Source organism: Tamandua tetradactyla, chromosome 3, assembly GCF_023851605.1.
Source record: "Tamandua tetradactyla isolate mTamTet1 chromosome 3, mTamTet1.pri, whole genome shotgun sequence".
In the NCBI taxonomy this organism is placed as follows: domain Eukaryota; kingdom Metazoa; phylum Chordata; class Mammalia; order Pilosa; family Myrmecophagidae; genus Tamandua; species Tamandua tetradactyla.
In genome coordinates this window covers 177,332,920-177,353,904 of record NC_135329.1, presented here as the reverse complement: position 1 = coordinate 177,353,904, position 20,985 = coordinate 177,332,920, and the positions used below count along the sequence as shown (strand labels likewise).

The window sequence follows — 20,985 nt, the reverse complement described above, 5'->3', positions numbered from 1 at the left end:
TTTGATGATGTGAAGCACAGGCACAGTATTAAGCCAATATATATAGCTGTTTTTGTACCTGGTAGCTTTTCAGCACCTTCAAATTGTTTCATGCTTGTTCCTGGGTACTCTACCAAACCCAAGAAAAACATTTTTACTTTTATTTTTGAGTTTCTCTTGCCACATCTAGAACTTGAAAACTGTAGTTCAAAGCAAAATGAAATTTATTCTCTATTAAACTCAGTCACATTCAGGTTAGAATCTCATTAGTTTCCAATTCTGTGGCTTTGGGTAAGGTATTCAACTTCTCGGAGCCTAAGTTAATTCATTTATAAAATGGAGGCATTAATATGTACTTTGTAGGATTGTTGTAAGAATTATCAACGATGTTTGTGAAGTTGCAACACAGTGCCTGGTGTATAATAGATGGTCAGGAAGTTAGCAAGTATTATTCTAACTTCAGTTGTAAAAAATATATCATACTGAATTATGAATGTCATATGAGGTAGAAGATTTATTATTCTAGTGCAAAATATCCACAATGTCATACTAGCAATCATAGTATGTGGTGGCCTCATGAAATCAAGATACAATTGCTATTGTCATTAATATGATCTTTAATAAATGGAATAATGCACCATTTTACAGCAAGCCTTTTTTAAACCTAAAGAACTGTCTTAAAATCTCCTTCTCCAATGCCTCTGCATCAATACAATCTTTTTATTTAGGTTTTTATATATATCAAAGCATTTACCTAATTACAATTATTCATAGAAAATTCTTTAGTGGCTTAATGTCACCTTTTAAAGTGGCATCCATAGATAATACAAAAGAAAAGTGATTTGCTTATTTCATACTCACACTGATTCATCAAATACAACTTGTACAGCATAGCAAGGTCTCAAACAGCTTATACAAAAGCAAAATAACTGAAAGTCATTATTCATAAATTTTTATATTTTATCTGTATTATAAGAGCAAAACACACTAACAAAAGATACCCGTTAACAAGAAAGGTTTCTGAGGAATTGCCAATTTTTTTAGCTTTTCTTTTTCCAGAAAAGCATGCTCAGAAGTGAATGCTCTATCACTTACGTTTCTCCGGTCCGTTCAGAAAAAGCATGGCAGCTACACACCTCCATGTTTCAGCTACTACAATAACCTAAAAGTTAGTGTATTTTAGTTATCCATGTATCTTTGAAAAATGATCAGCAGAAAAATAAGGATGATTCCAGCGAATACAAACACTTATGCAATATAATCTCTATGGAAACAAAATGACAAGCCATACAAAACTATTTAAATAAATAAATGTGGGCAGAAAAGGAAAGCCACCAAAGCCAAGCATTTCAATGTCAAACAGGGACCTAACTATCTTTCAAAGCATCTTTTAGCAATTTAATTTTCTTACTGTTAAAGCTTTTCTAAAAATGTGTTTCCCTTACATACTTTAGGATTGATAGTAAAGTGGAGAGCCTGAGACAAAAGACTAGTTACAAACTACTTTGTGGCTAGGAGTTTAGGTACAAAGTATACCAGTTTGAAGCTTGAATTTATCTGATTAAAAGAAAAATTCTGTTTGGAACATTGTGATAAATACATGGGTTACCATAGATTACCTTCTCAAAACCATCCAAGTTATTACTAAGGCTCTAACCTCATTAGTTCACTTTAATAAGAAAAGTTTTATAAAGTCAAATTGCCTCATGAGAAAATTCCATCTCAGAGAAACGACTTAAGTTCTCTCATTAAAAAAATGAAAGAGGGCAGGCCATGGAGGCTTACTGGCAGAGCTCTCGCCTGCAGTGCCAGAGACCTGGGTTTGATTCCTGATGCCTGCTCATGTGGGGAAAAAAAAAAGAAAGAAAATGAAACAATTTGCCCCATCATTTAATCAAAGGACAGAAATGGTTTGAAGGTGCTTCAAATCTAATATCTACAACATGTAGGTATTACATCTGCTGCAACATGTGGCCAATTAGTTGAGTCATTCTCTCTATTCAGTATTCATAGAACTTGGCAAGTTTTTATAGTTAATGAAATCTGCCATCATATCTATGTACTTTGTATTGAATCATAAGATGAAATATTAAATGAATTGTGCAAGAAATACTTTCAATATTCACCCGGGTCCAATTGCTTGCTTGCTACCAACTGAACTTTTTCAGTGTGCAAAGGGATGAAAGTGTCCCTGAGTTTTTAAGTAATGTCTATATAGTTAGTCTAAAACAGAAAATGTTTCTGAAATTTAAAAGTACAAACAAAATGGGGGGAAAAAAACCCATGTGCTGCCTTTAAAAATACTGAAAAAAAATCAAGTTGTAATTTAAAATACAGTAATTTCTTTGAAAATTCACTCATATACTGGATTCACTAATGATGTAATTTTGTAATTTAATTGTAAAGATTCCTTCTCTTATACTAAGATTTTAAAATCTGGGTTTCAAATTAAGTTTTAAAAATGAATGCTAATGTTACAATGTTTAAGAGTAACACTATGAACATTACAATAATAATGGAATTGGATTTTTCAAGATAATATTGATTTATTTGGGGCATAATTTTAATATACAGCATTCTTTTTCTGAAGTATTTACTTTCAAATGTATCTGCCATGAGATAAATTCCTAAATTTTCCTTTATATGCACAGATACTCGATTTGAACCAGTCATTAAAAAAGTTAAAAAGAAATTTGTTACAGTCCAGTCTATATTGTACATACAATTATATGTAATTCAAAAGTGGTCTACAAAAATGTTCATAGTTAATATCTGATTGTTAAATAGTTTGTTTTTGAAAGGTAATCTTGCATTTAGTGTTTGATAAAATATTTGATGTAAAGAAATATGTAAAACATTGTGGCTCAAACATAATATTAAGCTTACTGCATATAGGTTAATAAAAAGTGTTTAATGGTAAAATAATGATTTATAATTCTGTATGCATGGCTTTTTAGTTATAACTAATGAAAATATAAAATCATAAAGCTCCACAATAGAAAATGTTAAATACAAACAAAACTTAAGTGCTGATTTTGCTGATAGTCTAATGGTTCAATCTACTGTCAAATGGTAGCATCTTAATCTCAATTCTACTGAACAATTAAATTACTTAACTAGAGTAATGAATTTGAATATAACATAAATATAAGTTTACGTGTTCTTAAATATAAATAAAAGTTATTAAAACAGGATTAAGGAGAAAAAGCTAAAGGAACTAAAACAATTGTCTGAAGACTTAGACGTTGAAAAGCCAGAAGCACACTGAAGAATAGCAACGTTGAGGATGACCAGCTGCTCTCTTCTCTTCCTACTGGATATGAGAAATGGATTTAAAATGAAGCAGGAGGGAGGCAGGGTAGATCTAAGGAATACTTCACTGACACAGACTGCAAGTCAGATAACCAAGGGATAGAATAAGGCATAAACTATAAGGTGATTTAAGAAAAGCAATGGCTAGGTACACCAGAGAGCCCTGATTTCCTCTTTTATGTTAATTTGGAAACTGGAGAAAAGCCTTCTTTTTTCTAACAGCTTTTGTGTAACAAGCTCAAACAGTGATTTGCCAGATTTATTTAAACAAGGAGTATACTTAGGAGGGGATCATGCAAGGTAGTTTTAGTAGCTTGCATAGTTCAGAATCTAAAGGTAATATGCAATTTTATGTGAAGAGTGAACTGCCAGTAAAAGGCATTAATATTTTATAGACAACCCAGTCTGTAAAAGACTTCTGGAGTTTATGTGGGGTGCTACACAATTTCTAGAATGACTGACTGGTCTAGATAATCAACTAACATGAATATAAATTCTAAGTTGTTAGCTGGGAAGATGAAAGTACTATACAAAGCAATATGTGAATAACTTTTTAATAAACTTCATAACTGATAGTAAATTCAGCATAAATTTATAAAAGATTGTAAATAAATATAATGCAATCTTAAGTTTTATGACCAAACTACCACTAGTGAATGTCTGTGTCCATAAATATGAAAAAGAATAAAAAGTTTATTGAAATAGACTCTCAAGAGAGGTTTACAGAGACTGGAAACCTTAGTAAGTAGCTGTAGCCTACTGGTATTCCATATGGCTGTAAAAACCAAATTTGAAAACATTTTAATAAAAATACTTGCCAAATTTTGTGATATTTACTTAAGTGTTCTTTCCTCTCAATTATTTTCATATTTTAAAACTGACATATAATTTTTGGAACAAGTGGATACAAGTAAGGAGCTAACTGCTCTTAAAAAGGACATTATCTTTGTATCCTTCCTAAGTCCTACTCAGTTAGTTCTTTGGGTCAGAAAGTTTTCTGAAGTCACCAAAAGCAAATAATTTTCCATATGGAGTCAAACGACTGACGAGACTGAAAGTTCATGTTAAATCTATTACTCTGATCTAGCATGGAATTGATTTAGAAAAAAGTCTCCTTTATTTTTCCCTTAAAATTTACTTTACCTTTAGTTTTGCAGTATAACAACGTTAGGAGCAAAGAGATGTGAAATAATTTTAAGACTCATGATGGCAGATGTGGGATTGAATTTTGTTTTGCATTAGTAATTGTTTCTCCAGCAACAATCACATAGACATGTTTATACATCCTATGTTTGCCTAACTTCAAAATCATTAAGGAATCTGATTTGGCTTATATGCAAACCATGATTGTGCTGGAGTTAAGACTGAATTTCTTACAAAATGTCAGCACATTATACATCCTGTCATAAAGGGTATAGGCAATGAGGTGTGGATAAAAGAGATGTGGAGAGGTAGACTTGGGTTATAATACTAGCTTTATCTATTACTAGATGTGGATTTGGGGCAAGTTACTTAGCTTCTATTAACTTAAGATTCCTCATCTGCAAAGTGAGAATTTTAACTATAATCCTAATATCATCGCTGTGAAGAATAAAATGGTCAATAAGTATTATTTCATTCCTGTACCTTCCCATAACTTTCTACACTGATAACAGTGTTATTTTCTACTTTGCATTTTAAACAGGGCAAAAATTTTTAGGAATTATAATCAAATCATTTTCAGCTAAACACAATTCAAATCAAGTTTTTTTGATGACTTAATTCTTACATACAATTAGGCTTCAGTTTAGGGAACTAATATTAGCTTCTGATGATCTATTATGATGTTTAACATCCAGTGAAATTGTTTAATAATTTTTAGTTGATTGGCCTTTTGTTCAAAAGGATCCAAACATTTTCCTTCTGCAAAATTTTTTATAGTATTTAAATATTAGCTTTAAGAAACAGTATTAGACAAAGTTACCAAGCAAATGATTTCGGAGTCTAATTTAAACTTTTTTTGCTTGCTTGTATATTGAGTCAAAGTCAATCAGTTTGATGTACAATTTCATTAGAAATTTATTAAAATTATCTAAATTTTTTACTTTCCTAATTTTTCAAAAGTATACTAAAAAAGAAACTGGGGAGGTGCATGGGTGGTTCAGTGGTAGAATTCTCACCTTCCATATGGGAGCCCTGAGTTCGATTTCCAGGCCACGCACTGCCCGCCCCCACCCCAAAAAAAATCTGGGTAAAGGAAATTCGTTTTAAGCATGCTTGTATGAAATGGGAAACTACAGGAGGTTTTTTTTTTTAAACTCTAGCATATTAATTTTTGAAAGCATTTTTTATTAAGCATTAAAAAATGTTGGAACACTTACAATCAAACTGGTCCAAATAAAAAGTATAGCAGAACATAAGATAACCCTTCTTCTGGCAGGAAAAGATCATTTAAACTTTATATAATCATTTCCTCTCAATGCTTCAAATTGGAGAAGAAAAATAATTTATTTTGATTCAAAGATGTCCTACATGTGTTTCAGACAGAATATTCTAAAATGAAGGTGAAAGACATATTTAAAGACAAGAGTACTAAGTGAAAATTTACAGGGAAAGATAAAAGAATAACAACTGCATGAAAAAAAAGTTATATGCAGGATAAAAATGTGTTAAGGGTTTGAATCAAGAGAAAGGCTAATAAAACATAAAAGACGGAAATCCTGGACACCAGTAAAATAATCTTAATTCTAATAATTCAAAACTACATTCAGCAATTTAGCTGAATACATGAAGTGTTGTAACATTTAATTTATAAGATCACAACAAAGAGCAAACAAGAGAAGGCTTATATGCAAGTAAGTCACAAGTATTTTGGACAGCAAATTGGAAAATTTAGGATGTTTTCAGCTATGATGAAGAGAGAGGAATATGAATGAGTAAACATGGTTCAGGAGATAAAAACCTAAATCTAGAATTTGGTAATTTGTGTTTTTCTCCTAGCTTTTTATCTCCCAGGAAATTTTAATCGGAAGTTAATTAGATAACAACTATTTAAAATACTCTGAGAAGCTGAAAATAAAATGAGATTATCATTGTTTGCAAATTGATAAAAATAATCTGTGCTTATAAAAAAGTATCCCTTATTTGAAAGAAAGTGCTTCATTTAAAAAAAACATGCAGGAGTTGTTTTAGAGAAGATTATCAGTAATGAAAGAAGCAGAGAAGTTTTAAAAAAACAATATGATTTGAAGGATACATATTAATAAAAGGCATATTGAATTTAATGTATATAATTAGCACTGATCATGTATCAAAGCTCCTGTGAAAATCTGGCAAAAGGAGAAATTATGAAAATAGCACTAGCAAAGAAACAATTCTAAAGAGAGGTAAGTCTCATTCTGCTCTAAACAGGTAGGTTTGGCAATAATCCTTCCTTCCTCAGGGAATTGGCATACCATTTGAATGATTTTTCCACACAGCATTTAGGTCATGGGGAGAATAATTATTTTCATGTAAAGTCACCAGATGTTGTTCAGGAAGAGAAAGAAAAGATACTATAGTTCAAAACTATGCATTACTTTTAAAGTTATTTCAAACAGAAAATGTAATTTTATTTGACTCAAAGATTGCCCATACAGAGAATGAAGGCTATAACACAATATTGTCTTAACCATCTACCTACTTAAAAATTCCATATAAGTATAGCTTTTAAGTTTTCCAATAAAAATGTACTTGACTAGATGAATATGGAACATACATATAAAAATAAAATAAAATTTTAAAAGCTAATATTTGATTTCCTTTATTTTGTTCTATGCTCTCATATGAACTTCCAAAACCAGAACCAAAAATGTTTATTAAAATACTTGGAAGGAAACGTTCAGGATTTGGAAGGTTAAAAGAAATGGCATTTCAAATTAGGTTTTGGTGGTTCCTTCTTTATAGCCCTTTGAGATAATGTTTCTGAATTCTTCATGATAAGGAAAAAGAAAGGTAATCAGGTAGTTGTTTTCACCTGTGCAAAATTCACTGTCATAGAACTGACCTACCAAAAGTATGGAGGGTGGGCAGGAAGAATGTTTTATTATGGAAGAATGTATGCCCTATTAGGAAGAGAGTTTATAAGAAAGCTTATCTGTGGCCTATAGACTATTGCACATTCAAACAAAACACAAGAGAGATGTCCAACAGATACTATGTTCAGGAACGTATCAACATATAAACTAGCTTGTGCCCAGAAATAAAACATGGATCTCAGACACCACAGCAGGCAAACCTGTCTTAATTTTCTTGTTTCAATGACCTTTAGAAACTGGTCCAAACTGATTTCCCAGCAACACACCGTTTACTTTTTTTCCTTAAGAAAATATTTTGAGACCACTTTTGATATACACATATAATTCTGTGGTCATAACAGACAAATACAACTTTAGTGAGACTAAACAAAAGTGCAAAACTTAAAAAAAAACAAAATAAAAAAATATGGAAGCATAAGCTAAAATTTTCTGCATAGCTGAAATCTATTTAAAGCAAGTCCTTGTTGCAGGGGTGGGAGGGGAAGCTAATAGGGGATAAAGCAGTTTTTTTTAAGTGTCTTCTGTGTGTTTAAATGATGCAAAAAATGATTTCACTCCTTAGGCTTGAAAACATTTCACTCACTAGGCTTGAAAACATTTCACAGACAGTTCATTCCCATATCTTTAGACACCATGGTTGTGGCAGTGCCTCCTTCTGCAAGGTAAACAGCGGTGCTGGATTTGGAATGAACTGCCTTGTCACTGCCATTGTTGTTGACCTCACAGTCCAGTGGTTCAGTAGAGATGACCCAGGTGGAGGGGCGCCACCGCTTAAGAGAATAAGGAGTTTTCACACGTTTCTTGATCTTTTCCCCTGATCCAGATTTGCCATCTTGTGTTGCCTCACCTACTGAAAATAAAAGCACAGAAAAATGAACTATATTAAAAAAGAAACTATTAAGAAGTAAAGGGTTAAGGCTGTAACTCAAGAATAGGTAAAAATAATGTCTGCAGGAGGTACTAAAGGACATTTCTTGAAATTCATGATGCCAGGCAATATGTTTTAGCAAAGCCTAACCAACTTATTTTTGAGACTGTAAGACAATTTAATAATGAATTATTTCATAGGGCAAAGAAGAAAATAATAAAAAAAAAACATTAAAAGCAAAAACAGAGGAGAAAGTTTTCTCAACTATATTCTTAAATCCTTTGGTATTGATAGAGGCTCTAACTTGGCAAAATGCATTTAATCATTCTACTTCACGCACAAAGTAGATTAAACTTTAAAGGTGCTAGCATACAGTATTTTTCAGAAGAATGGCAGGAATATTAGAATACAAATTTTCTAATAATTCAATCTCTTAATACCTGATGAGATGTTTTACTAATACAGACCCCTGCAAAAGAGTGTGCAAACTAGCCTATAAGTCATTCAAGCAAGGGGCTAGATTCTACTGATTAGTTTTTGAGAATGGTAGCCTGCCTTTAACCCATTCTGTAGCCCTTTAACAACCATAAAATATGACTTTTTTTTCACAAGTGCTTTCAGTCTATAAGAGAAAACATTTTGTATAATGATGACTGTTAACAGATTTTGGTGAACTCTCCTATCTTCTGTCGTAATAAAAAAGGCCAGAAACCAAGTATCAACTTATTTGTTTAAGATGATATGGAGCCCACAGCACAATGCTATAGGCATAGTGCTATAGGCATGTGGACATCTCAATACATAACTCTTGAAAAAGATAAAAGTAAGAAACTGAGACCAACTTTATAGTTTCTGCTGATGTTCTGAAATTTCTCTGGACTTTTAAGATTTAATAACATTAGTCTGATAAAATCTAAATAGCGTTATAATAGATATTAATATACTCAACAAACTGTTTCAAAGTTGTATAGACATCACTTTACTTTGGAGCTTTTAAACTGGTGAGTATTTAATCTCTACCATTCTTAAAAGTACGTAAGTTGTATTACAAAGCAACAGCCACACGAGGCACATGTCCTATTGGTAATTATTCGAAGTATTGTAACATTGGCTTTTTAATTATCAGTGATGAAAAATCTTTTTTCCCTTTACAATAATCTAATTAATTTATTTATAATAATCTAATTAATTAATTTTGATTGCCAGCCAAATGGTTTCTTATTTTATTTCCAAAAGTGGGAAAGGTAAAATAATCACTAGTTGAAATGCAATGTGATTCCATGTATAAGCAGTTACTTAAAGGTCCCAAAAGACATACAGGAAAGATTACAAAGTCCTTTTACTTACATTGCATACTACTATCATCCAGGACATTTGTGGCTGAAAGATCCAGAGAATTAGGCCTCTGTGTTCGTCTTGGCTTTGATGGTCCAGGATCTGCTACTTTCTTCGGAACATCTTGTGTAAGAACATCTTGCTCTGGACATGGATTACTGTTGTTGTTATTGGAATTAGTTCGGCCACCTTCCAGTGGCCTTTCTCTCCTGTCCACAAGACGATCTAGAACACCTTCATCATGGATAGCCTGTTGTTCTCGTCTCAGTAAAGGTTCATGTTCATCAGGACTGGAATTAATATTCAGCCGGGTGTCCTCACCAGTGAACTGATTCTGCAGCATTTCTTGGGCTCTATGTGCCACTGTGTTGGCTGTCTGGCCAGATGGTACTGCCCCATTGGCATACTGGGTTGTGGCAGAATGTAAGTTAACATTGTGGCTTCTGCCTGCCACTCCATTCATTGTGACTGTCACCACATGAGGTTCTGCAGCATTGATTGTATTCATCTTGGCAACTCCGGTTTCTACTTGTTTCAAGTTTGATTTGTGCTTACTGCCAAATTTCAGCCGGGGCTCCTTTGTTGAATTTTTGGTGTTCAAAGGCAAACTAGTAGGTCTTTTAGGAAGGTTCTGTTGTTTTGGAAGAGGATAGATTTGAGTAGTTGGGACATCAGGAATTAAACATGCTTGGCCATTTACAGCCTGTGTGAAGTCTTGCTGTCCTGTCACTTCTACTGCAAGTTTTATGAGTGGGTAAAGCAAGCTAGAACTGGTACTACTCAATGGGTCTGGCCCACTGAACTGTTTAAGGGAATGCTCCATGAGATTCTCATCAGAGCTTTCCTTGAGGTTTTTATCAACTTCTTTTGGGTCCAGCTTGTTTGTCTCCAAGTCTTCTTCTGTCAGCTGTAAGCAGACAGGGGTTGGCCCAATTGATTGTGCAACATTTGTGGCATGCAAACTTGTTTCATCTGAGTATGGCATCTCAGATATAGTGGTCATGCCAGTGCTTGGAGTGAGGCCAGTGGTGTTTGTGGTGGTTGTGTTGGTAGACAGGCTAGTGACACTTGTTTCAGGGCTGGGGATTCGAGCTTGTGCTTGCTGGCGTTCATAGTTAATTGAGTTTCGGTTCTTTTCCCCTATTGTTAGAGGTGTGCTGGACATCGAATGCTCAGAGGAAATATTCTTTACAATGCTATCAGTGTGATGGATAGAATCTTCGATGTAAGAGGAAGAAGAATAATCTGGATAAGGGCCAATCTTTGGCACACGTCTGTTATGTGAGAGGTTGCTTAAAGAAAGAAAAAAGGGTCATATTAAGAAAGTATTTTTATGACAAACTGCTTCTTCAACTTAACCACCTCCAATTTTAAAGTCTGAGCTGCTTTTTATTTTATTTGTAACCCATATTATTTTAGATGTTATTTTAAAATCCTTGTCAAATAATCACGTGTCAGTTAATTACTTGCTATCATGCTACCTTTATATGAGTTAAACCTTCTGAAAAACTATGTGTACCTAGTTGCTACTTTTATACATATTCATTATTTTTGTTTACAGAGCTTTATAACATCACCAAGTACATCTTTATAAATTCTATACTGAAGATGCTTACACAACCAGATGCTAAATTCCATGCAAAAACCCTGGCATATGTTTCTTTTGTAGTCCCATAATTCTAGATACTCTACTCAACAAAGTGTTATCAATTAAAATCCATTGGCCAAATGGCAAGGAGAGCATAAACTTTAGGTCGTTTGAAAGTGCCTCTTTTAAGAAGCACAGTTTAATAACAGAACTTATCTTCCTGGGTAGATTGAACTATATAAGTGAAAGTCCTAGAGCCTAGGATATAAGGCAGAATAGAACATTCAGATAAAGTATCAAAGACTCAGAAATGCTTTCCAGTTATCAAGAGTTCTCCACAGTCATGGTCACTTATTGGGAGTGATGGTTCTTGAGCATAACACTGTAATATATTTCTATTATTTAAAAAATGGTTAAAATCACTGAATAAAAAAGTATTTGCAAAGTCCCCTTGGGGGAATGGTGAGAAAGGGGGAAAAATTCAACTTTCTCAAGTGGAGAATTCTTGATATTCTCACAAGCAGTGGGGACAACCAAAACAATAGGCTGAGCCCCCAATCTTGGGGTTTGTTCATATGAAACTTAACCCCACAAAGGATAGGCTAAGCCTACTTAAAATTAGGCCTAAGAGTCACCCCCAAGAGAACAGAACTTCCTTCGTTGCTCAGATGCGGCCTTTCTCTCTCAGCCAACATGACAAGCAAACTCATTGCCCTCCGTCTCTACGTGGGACATGACTCCCAGGTGTGTGGACCTTCCTGGTAATGTGGGACAGAAATCCTAGAATGAGCTGGGACTCAGTACGAAGGGATTGAGAAAACTTTCTCGACCAAAAAGGGGAAGAGAGAAATGAGAGAAAATAAAGTATCAGTGGCTGAGAGATTTCAAACAGAGTCATGAGGTTATCCTGGAGGTGACTCTTATGCATAATTTACATTTCACCTTTTTAGTTAAGGTGTAATGGAGAGGCTAGAGGGAAGTGGCTGAAAATGTAGAGCTGTGTTCCAGTAGCCATGTTTCTTGAAGATGATTGTAAAACGATAAAGCTTTCACAATATGACTATATGATTGTGAAAACCTTGTGTTTGATCCTCCTTTTATTGACCTTATCGACAGGTAAGTAAAACATATGGATAAATAATAGGGGGAACAAATGTTAAAATAAATTTAGTAGATTGAAATGCTAGTGATCAATGAACGTGAGGGGTAAGGGGTATGGATGTATGAATTTTTTTCTTTCTTTTTCTTTTTCTGAATTGATGAAAATGTTCTAAGGAATGATCATGATGATGAATATACAACTATGTGATGATATTGGGAGTTACTGATTATATATGAAGAATGGAAAGATAATATGGTAAGAATGTTTGTGTTTGTGTGTTGGTATGTTTAAAAAAAAAAAAGGTTAAAATAAAACACAGGGTAGGGCAGTATCACAGTGGCTCAGCAGCAGAATTCCTGCCTGTCATGCCAGAGACCCGGGTTCAATTACCAGTGCCTGCCCATGCAAAAAAAAAAACAAAAAACCAACCAAAACAAAAAAATGTAGGGTAGCAGCTTCAATGAAAACGATCAAGGTATAAACATTGGGAACATAAATAGATACAAGTGTTACTAGAGAAAATTACCAATGGAGAAGGGCTATGAAAGAAGACTGATGAAAGTATGAGGGAAACAACAGGAAGGGGAAGAAGAAAAGGCTGTTGTACTGCACAAAAGAAGAAGTTATGGAGGGTATGACAGTAATATGAAATCTGTAGTGAGAATGACTATGGGAGGAGTTATGATTTAGGGGAAACTACTTAGTGGTGACTACAAATGAGAAGATGCATGCAAGGGATAAAGCTGAATGTCACAACATGCAAAGGATGGCCAAAGCAGGAGATGGCAAGTCAAAGTTTCTTCTTATCATCCAAGAAAAGTTCAAAAGCACTTATGGTAAAAGTAGTCTACCCTTGAGAGATACGCAAATAGCATTCTAGAGTATATGGAAAATATGGAGATAAGAAGGGATAAAAATAGAAAACTGCCCTGGAATGTCTAAAGTGAGAAAGAACATTTATATTTAGAATTATTAGTAACTACCTTCCTTGACTGGTTGATGTATAAGATATAAGGGTTTATATGCTGAAACTAATTCTACTTAAACATAAGTAAAGTTAACCCAATTTTTGGCCCAGAGTATAAATTTCTCTCAGAAATCAGAACTACAGAAAACAGCAAAACAAATAACTCAAAAATCAAGTGTATTTTTATCTCAGTTTTAAGCTGGTAACCATTTCCTGGATGACTCTGTGAAAATTTTTAACATGTATTGGATAAAATTACAAATTCATCAAATTGAATGAATCAATTGGATTCAACTGATTGAACTAAATGGTTTTCTCATGTTTGGGAAAAAACATCTAGGGGAAGATTTTTTTCTTCCCAAACATGGAACAATATAGTGTGACAATTCTAAGTTGTAGGAATGAAATAAAAATCCCTCTATAACAACAAAGGATAAATGAGACTATGCACACACACACACACACACACGTGTTTATAAACTTTTGAACTACGAAAATGTTTTACCTTTATTATTGTAGGGAAATTGGAGTATTGATAGAGAAAGACTAATCTCTTTTACTGTATCTTTAGATACAAAAACAGAGACTCCTTCTTGAACTCATACCAAATAAATATCTTCAGGAGTAGATGGGAATATTGAACTATAAATTTATGAGTTAATCGTTACACTTTTAGGCTAGTTGAATAGTATTTATTTCCTGTTCTTCGTTTGGTCTCAGTTTCCAATACTATTAAACCTCTAGGGTCTTACCGCTCATTCTGCATAGCAGTAGACATTGGATTAACAGTTGGGCTCACAGATTTGTTTCTTTCCCATATCATCATAAGTTCAGCCATTCTTTCTTCGGCACATTGAGCAGTAAGTCGAGCTTCTGCATCTTGGTCCCAACAGTCTTCGATTGTCTCCTTGAGTGACCTCACTGCCTATAATACAAAGTTAAACAATGCTTATTTAAAAATTTTAAAAAATCATATGGATATTTTAAATTTACCACATGAAGTTAAAGAAAAATCAATTTTCTGTGACCTTTAGCTTACATAACTATAATAAAATACTTCAGACTTCAGGAATTTGTAAAGGATCACATTTCCAAAAGGTGAGGAACAAGTAAGAAGGCAAGCTTTAACTTAATTCCCTGAAGACTATCCACAAGAGCAAGCAGCTATAAAAAGTTACAAATGTTTCTTCAACACCATAGTTTAGTCATTGTTGATCCACAGCATTGCTACTTCAATATATGTCTACTAATTCAACTTCAAAAACAAGTTTTACACCAAAGAATGAGAACTTTCACAAATATATGGAGATTAAGTAACATGCTCATAAACACCCAGTGAGTCAAAGAAGAAATTGCTAGAGAAATTGGTAGCTATCTGGAGATGAATGAAAATATGAATACAACTTATCAGAACTTACGCATGTGCAAAGGCTGTGCTGAGAGGGAAATTTATTGCCCTAAATGCCTATATTAAAAAAGAAGGAAGAGCAAACTTCAAGACTTGACTGCTAAACATTAGATCTAAGACCATAAAACTGTTAGAAGAAAATGTAGGGAAATATCTTATAAATCTTATAACAAGAGGCAGTTTCCTAGACCTTACACCCAAAGCAAGAGCACTGAAGAAAGAAAGAAAGAAATGGGAACTCCTCAAAATTAAACACTATTGCCCATCAAAGTACTTTGTCAAGAAAGTAAAAGGACAGCCTACACAATGGGAAACAATATTTGGAAACGACATTTCAGATAAAGGTCTAGTATCCAGAATTTATAAAGAGATCGTTCAACTCAACAACAAAAAGACAGCCAACCCAATTACAAAATAGGCAAAAGACTTGAACAGACACTTCTCAGAAGAGGAAATACAAATGGCCAAAAGGCACATGAAGAGATGCTCAACTTCCATGGCTATGAGAGGAACGCAAATCAAAACCACAATGAGATATCATCTCACAAACCACCAGAACGTCCATTATCAATAAAACAGAAAATGACAAGTGCTGGAGAAGATGTGGAGAAAGAGGGCACACTTATCCACCGTTGGTAGGAATGTCAAATGGTACAACTGCTGTAGAAGGCAGTTTGGCAGTTCCTTAAAAAGCTAAATATAGAAATGCCACATGACCCGGCAATACCATTGTTAGGTATCTACTGAGAGGACATGAGGGCAAGGACACAAACGGATATTTGCACACTAATGTTTATAGCAGCATTATTTACAATTGCGAAGAGATGGAAACAGCCAAAATGTCCATCAACAGATGAGTGGCTAAACAAACTGTGGTATATACATACAATGGAATATTATACAGCTGTAAGACAGAATAAAGTTATGAAGTATGTGACAACATGGATGGACCTTAAGGACATTATGCTGAGTGAGATCAGCCAGAAACAAAAGGACAAATACTGTATGGTCTCACTGCTATGAACTGACATTAGTGAATAAACTTGGAGAATTTCATTGGTAACAGAGACTATCAGGAGATAGGAATAGGGTAAGATATTGGGTAATTGGAGCTGAAGGGATACAGATTGTGCAACAGGGCTGAATGTAAAAACTCAGAAATGGACAGCACCATACTACCTAACTGTAATACAATTATGTTAAAACACTGAATGAAGCTGAATGTGAGAATGATAGAGGGAGGTGGGCTGGGAGCACAAATGAAATCAGAAAGAAAGACAGATGTTAAAGATTGAGATGGTATAGTCTAGGAATGCCTAGAGTGTATAATGATAGTGACTAAATGTACAAATTTAAAAAATGTTTTTGCATGAGGAAGAACAAAGGAATGTCATTATTGCAGGGTGTTGAAAATAAATGGTAATATTTTAAAATTTTAACTTATGTGTGAGACTAAAGCAAAAAATGTTTATTTGGTACAAAATTTAAAACAAACAAAAAAACAAAACAACATGGTACTGGCACAAAGATAGAAATACTTTGTGGAATCCACTGGAATTGAATTGAGAGCACAGAAATAGACCACCAAATCTATGGTCAACTGGTCTTTGACAAGGGCCCCAAATCCACTGAACTGGGACAAAACAGTTTTCAATAAATGGGCATGGGAGAACTGGATATCAATAGCCAAAAGAATGAAAGAGGACCATTTCCTTATACCCTATAAACATATTAACTCAAAGTGGATCAAACACCTAAATATAAGAACTAGTACCATAAAGCTCCTGGAAGAAAATGTAGGGAAACATCTTCAAGACCTAGCAATAGGAGGTAACTTCCTAAACTTTACACCCAAAGCATAAGCAATGAAAAGAAAAAAATAGATAAATGTGAACTCCTCAAAATCAAATGCTTTTGCACCTCAAAAGACTTTGTCAAAAAAGTGAAGAGGTAGCCAACTCAATAGGAGAAAATATTAGGAAATCATGCATCAGACAAATGTTTGATATCCTGTATACAAAAAGAAATCACAGAACTCAACAATAAAAGGACAAACAACCCAATTATAAAATGGACTAAAGATATGAATAGGCATTTTTCTGAAGAGCATATACAGGTGGCACAAAAGCACATGAATCAATGCTCATTTTCATTAGCTATAAGGGAAATGCAGATCAAGACTACAATAAGATACCATCTCACACCTATACGAATGGTTACTATTAAACAAACAGGAAACCACAAATGTTGAAAAGGATGTAGAGAAACTAGGACTCTTACGCACTGCTGGTGGAAATGTATAATGATATAGCCACTATGCAAGACAATTCGGCAGTTTCATAGGAAACTAAATATCGACTTGCCCTATGACCTGGCAATAGCACTATTGGTATATACCCAGAAGAGCTGAAAGCAACGACACAAACAGACATTTGCACACTGATGTTCATAGCAGCATTATTCACAATTGCCAAAAGATGGAAATAATCCTAGTGCCCATCAACAGAGGAATGGATTAACAAAATGTGGTATATACATATGATGAAATATTATGCAGCAGTAAGACAAAAAGCATGACAGGATGGATGAGCCTTGAGAACATAATGCTGAGTGAAATAAGCCAGACCCAAAAGGATAGATACTGCATGACTCAACTTTTATGACCACAGTAAAGGTAAAATTGGAGGCTTATAATACAGATTATAGGGGACCTAGAGATACACAGAAGCTAGAGATGGGTGAATAGTCAGGTAATGAGGTTGAACTCAAACGTAAGGGAATAGATAGAAGTGAAAGCAGTCACTAGTGGGTCTATAAATAATATTATCATATTGAAGGTAAACTTGATTCGGTGGGGTTGTACAGACCCATGTATCCCTCTGATTAACACTACAAATATAAAAAAAACCTGCTGATGCATGCTATCAGTTATGTTCAACAGGAAAACATCGACAGTATCAGAACAAAACCAGGGGTAAATAATGGGAGGAGGGACAAGAGTTAAGGGAAGTTTTAGATTTTCTATTTGGTGAGGGTGTGTTTATTGGTTATCTTTCTCTTGGGAACAATGAAATTATCTAAAATTGAGAGTGTTGATGGACTGTTGACTTTGGACACTATACATGATGCCTAATGAATGGAGGTGGCTGAAGGATGCACTGACTGAAAAGTAGACTGGTGAACAATTTTGCATATACATATGATCAAATATTGTGCAGCTACAAAAAGGAACAAAGTTGTGAGTCATGCATTGTGAGGCAAAATAAACCAGAAACAAAAGAGCAATTATTGTATGGTCTCATTTAAAATGGGGCCTAGATTATAAGGTCTTATAGCAATCACACTTTGTCTGGAGTGGTAATTATTATTTCTAGAATTTGAGAATCTGTTTTATATATGTATAACCTGGTATTTAGAGATAAGAATGAAGCTGATCAGGTTCAGATTAAGGTAATTCAGAACACGGGGTAAGGAAGGTATTGTCTATATTTTAGAATCTCACCTACTCTTTGGAATGAAAGGAAGAAAGGTTTATTTTTTCCAGAACCTAAATTTTCTGTAGCACATAATCTAACTTAACCTGCCTAGACAGATCATTTGAACAACTGAAATACAGGGAGTGCAGAATAAGAATGAGGGTCTTTAATCCTGTACAGCTTAATGTAATCCCTGGAAACATCCCGGAATATATTAAGCAGATAATCAAAAAGTATTGGCAAAGTCCATTGAGGGATGGGAGAAAAAATATGGAACTATTAAACTTTACCACCAGGGAAACCCCTGAAACTGTGTGAAGCATTAGGGACACCCAAATCAACTGGCCTAGCCCTAGCTCTTGAGGCTTGCTCTTGTATGTAGCAGAGAAGCTTAGCCTACTTATAGGTATACCTAAGAGTTACTTCTGGAGGACCTCTTTTGTTGCTCAGATGTGGCCTCACTCTCTCTAAGCCCAACCCTGCAAGTGAAATCATTGCCCTCCCCACTATGTAGGACATGACATCCAAGGGTGAAAGTCTCCCTGGTGGCATGGGAGATGATTCCTAGGTATGAGTCTAGCCCTGGCACCATGGGATCAACAATGCCATCCTGACCAAAAGGGGGAAAAGAAGCATAACAAATAAGGGATCAGTGGCTGTGAGAGTTCAGATAGAGTCAAGAGGCTACTCAGGAGGTCACTCTTCTGCAAGTTTCAGTTAGGCATTGCTACCTATCATAACTTGCCAACCCCCAATCAAAACTATTCCAGCCAATCTTAAGGAGCTCCTAGGCAATACACAATATTCTACAAAGGTTCCATGCACTAGGTTAACTTTCCAGAAACGTACAACCTCCAAATGGGTCCCTGGACCAGATAAGTCCTGAAATCTAGAGGGGTCAGACTCTCCAGAACATCGGGTAGTTCTATTTTCCTACCCCAAATTGTTGATTGCCCTTTCCAACATGAAAAAGTTAGAATGGACATAGTCCAAGTAACCCCTAAAGAATGGGAGAAAGATCAAAGGTAATGGTGGAGTTAGACAGAGAAGGTAAGGTTTAACAAATGAGTAGGATTGCTGAACCATCATATTGATATTTCTTGTAGTCTCCAGTATTTTAAAGCAGCTAGAAGTAAAATCCTAAAACTGAGGGACTATAACCCATACCAAACTCTGAAATCTATTGTACAACTAATTGTTGTGCTATGCTTTGAAATTTATTGCTTTTTTGTATATTTTTCACAAAAAAGAAAAAAAAAAGTTTATTGTGATGATAAAAAAATACATATATATATATATATATGAATATATATATATATATATATATATATATATGAATATATATATATATATTCATTCTAGCTTCCAATGTTCTGAAGCAACTAGAAGGAGAAATCTGAGATGATGGTATGGTAGCTCATGACAAACTCTGGGATCTGTCCTGTAATTACTTGTTGAAGAGTGCTTTGAATATCATTGCTTTTTTCTTTCCTTGCTTTGTATATATGTTATATTATACAGTTAAAAAAAGGTTAAAAAAAGAACAAAAAAAAAAAACAAGTTTTAAGTTTGAAGGAATTTTGACAGTGGGCTATCTTCAATCTCCAATTTATGAAATAAGGATTCTTTTCATTGTGAAATAATCTTAAACTTAATTTTCTTGCCCTTCCTGGCCTTGACACTTTTGAAGATTACAGGCCAGTTACTGTTTTTTAAAAAGCAGTTTTGTTCACATATCATACAATCCATCCAATATGTACAATCAGTGGCTCTTGGTACAATTAGAGAGTTGTGCTTTCATCATCACAACTCAAATTAGAACATTTTCATTACTCCAAAAAGAAAAATTCTATATACCATATCCACCCTATTACTTATACTTAGCATTGGTGCAATAACTTTGTTACAGCTGAATATTAAAATATTACTGTTAACTACATTCATAGTTTTCATTTGGGGCACATATTCTCATATATCACCATACTATTAATACCTTGTAATAACTGCATACGTTTGTTCTGGTTCATGAAAGAACATTCTTATATTTGTACTATTAACCACCTTCATCTTTCACAATAGGGTTCACTATGTTATACAGGCCCATGTTTCATTTCTAGCTTTCCTTCTAATGACACAAATGGCCCTAAATTTCCATTTTCAATCATAATCACACATGATTCATTGCTTTTAATTGCCCTGAAGAAAGATTATATTAAGAAAAATAAGGAAAAAGTCTCAGAATATGCTAAACTTTTGGCCATGAGTGAAGGAGGTCAAAGAAAAACACCAAGAACAGACTGCCAAGAAACAGAAGGTGTCCTGAGAGCTTCTACCTCTAAGTCTGAGTTCAATCAAAAATAATATTTTCTAAGAGTAACAAATAAGACCAGACATACAAAAAAAGGTGTTACCATCACTTTTATCCATTTCACATTTAAACATTTATAATCAACTTTATTAAAAATTCTGCACAAATTAAGCATCAGCTCCCCATTCCCTACTCACATTCTATTTCTGGTAACCTATATTCTAGATATTAACTCCATGAGTTTGCTCATTATATTTAGTTCATATTAGTGACATACAATATTTATCCTTTTGTGCCTGGCTTACTTCATTCAGCATAATGTCCTCAGGGTTCATTCATGTTGTCATGTGCTTCAGAACTTTATTTTGTCATCTTTTTGACTCTGTTAACTTATTTATGCTTCATTTTTTAAAAACATTTTTTTGTGAAATATATATACAAAAAAGCAATAAATTTACAAGTACACTGTAACAAATAATTATAGAACATACTTTAAAGTTTGGTATGGGATACAGTTCCACAATTTCAGATTTTTTTTTCTAGCTACTCCAAGACACTGGAGACTAAAAGAAATATCAATATAATGA

General features: G+C 34.1%; 1 protein-coding gene across 2 annotated transcripts in view; it reads right to left on the bottom strand.

Moving 5' to 3' along the window:
• Window positions 1-578: 578 nt before the first annotated feature.
• The window catches only part of BMPR2 (bone morphogenetic protein receptor type 2), a 250,850-nt gene continuing 230,443 nt past the window's right edge, over window positions 579-20,985 (bottom strand). Inside the window, exons 11-13 of one of the 2 annotated variants that reach the window (XM_077154739.1) lie at window positions 13,959-14,131; window positions 9,562-10,841; window positions 579-8,193 (exon numbers count right to left, since the gene is read on the bottom strand). In XM_077154739.1, the coding sequence (XP_077010854.1) occupies window positions 7,946-8,193; window positions 9,562-10,841; window positions 13,959-14,131 (1,701 nt within the window). In that variant the 3' untranslated portion in view covers window positions 579-7,945. Of the gene's footprint in view, window positions 8,197-9,561; window positions 10,842-13,958; window positions 14,132-20,985 lie in introns of both variants that reach the window. The other variant, XM_077154737.1, reaches the window with a different exon arrangement.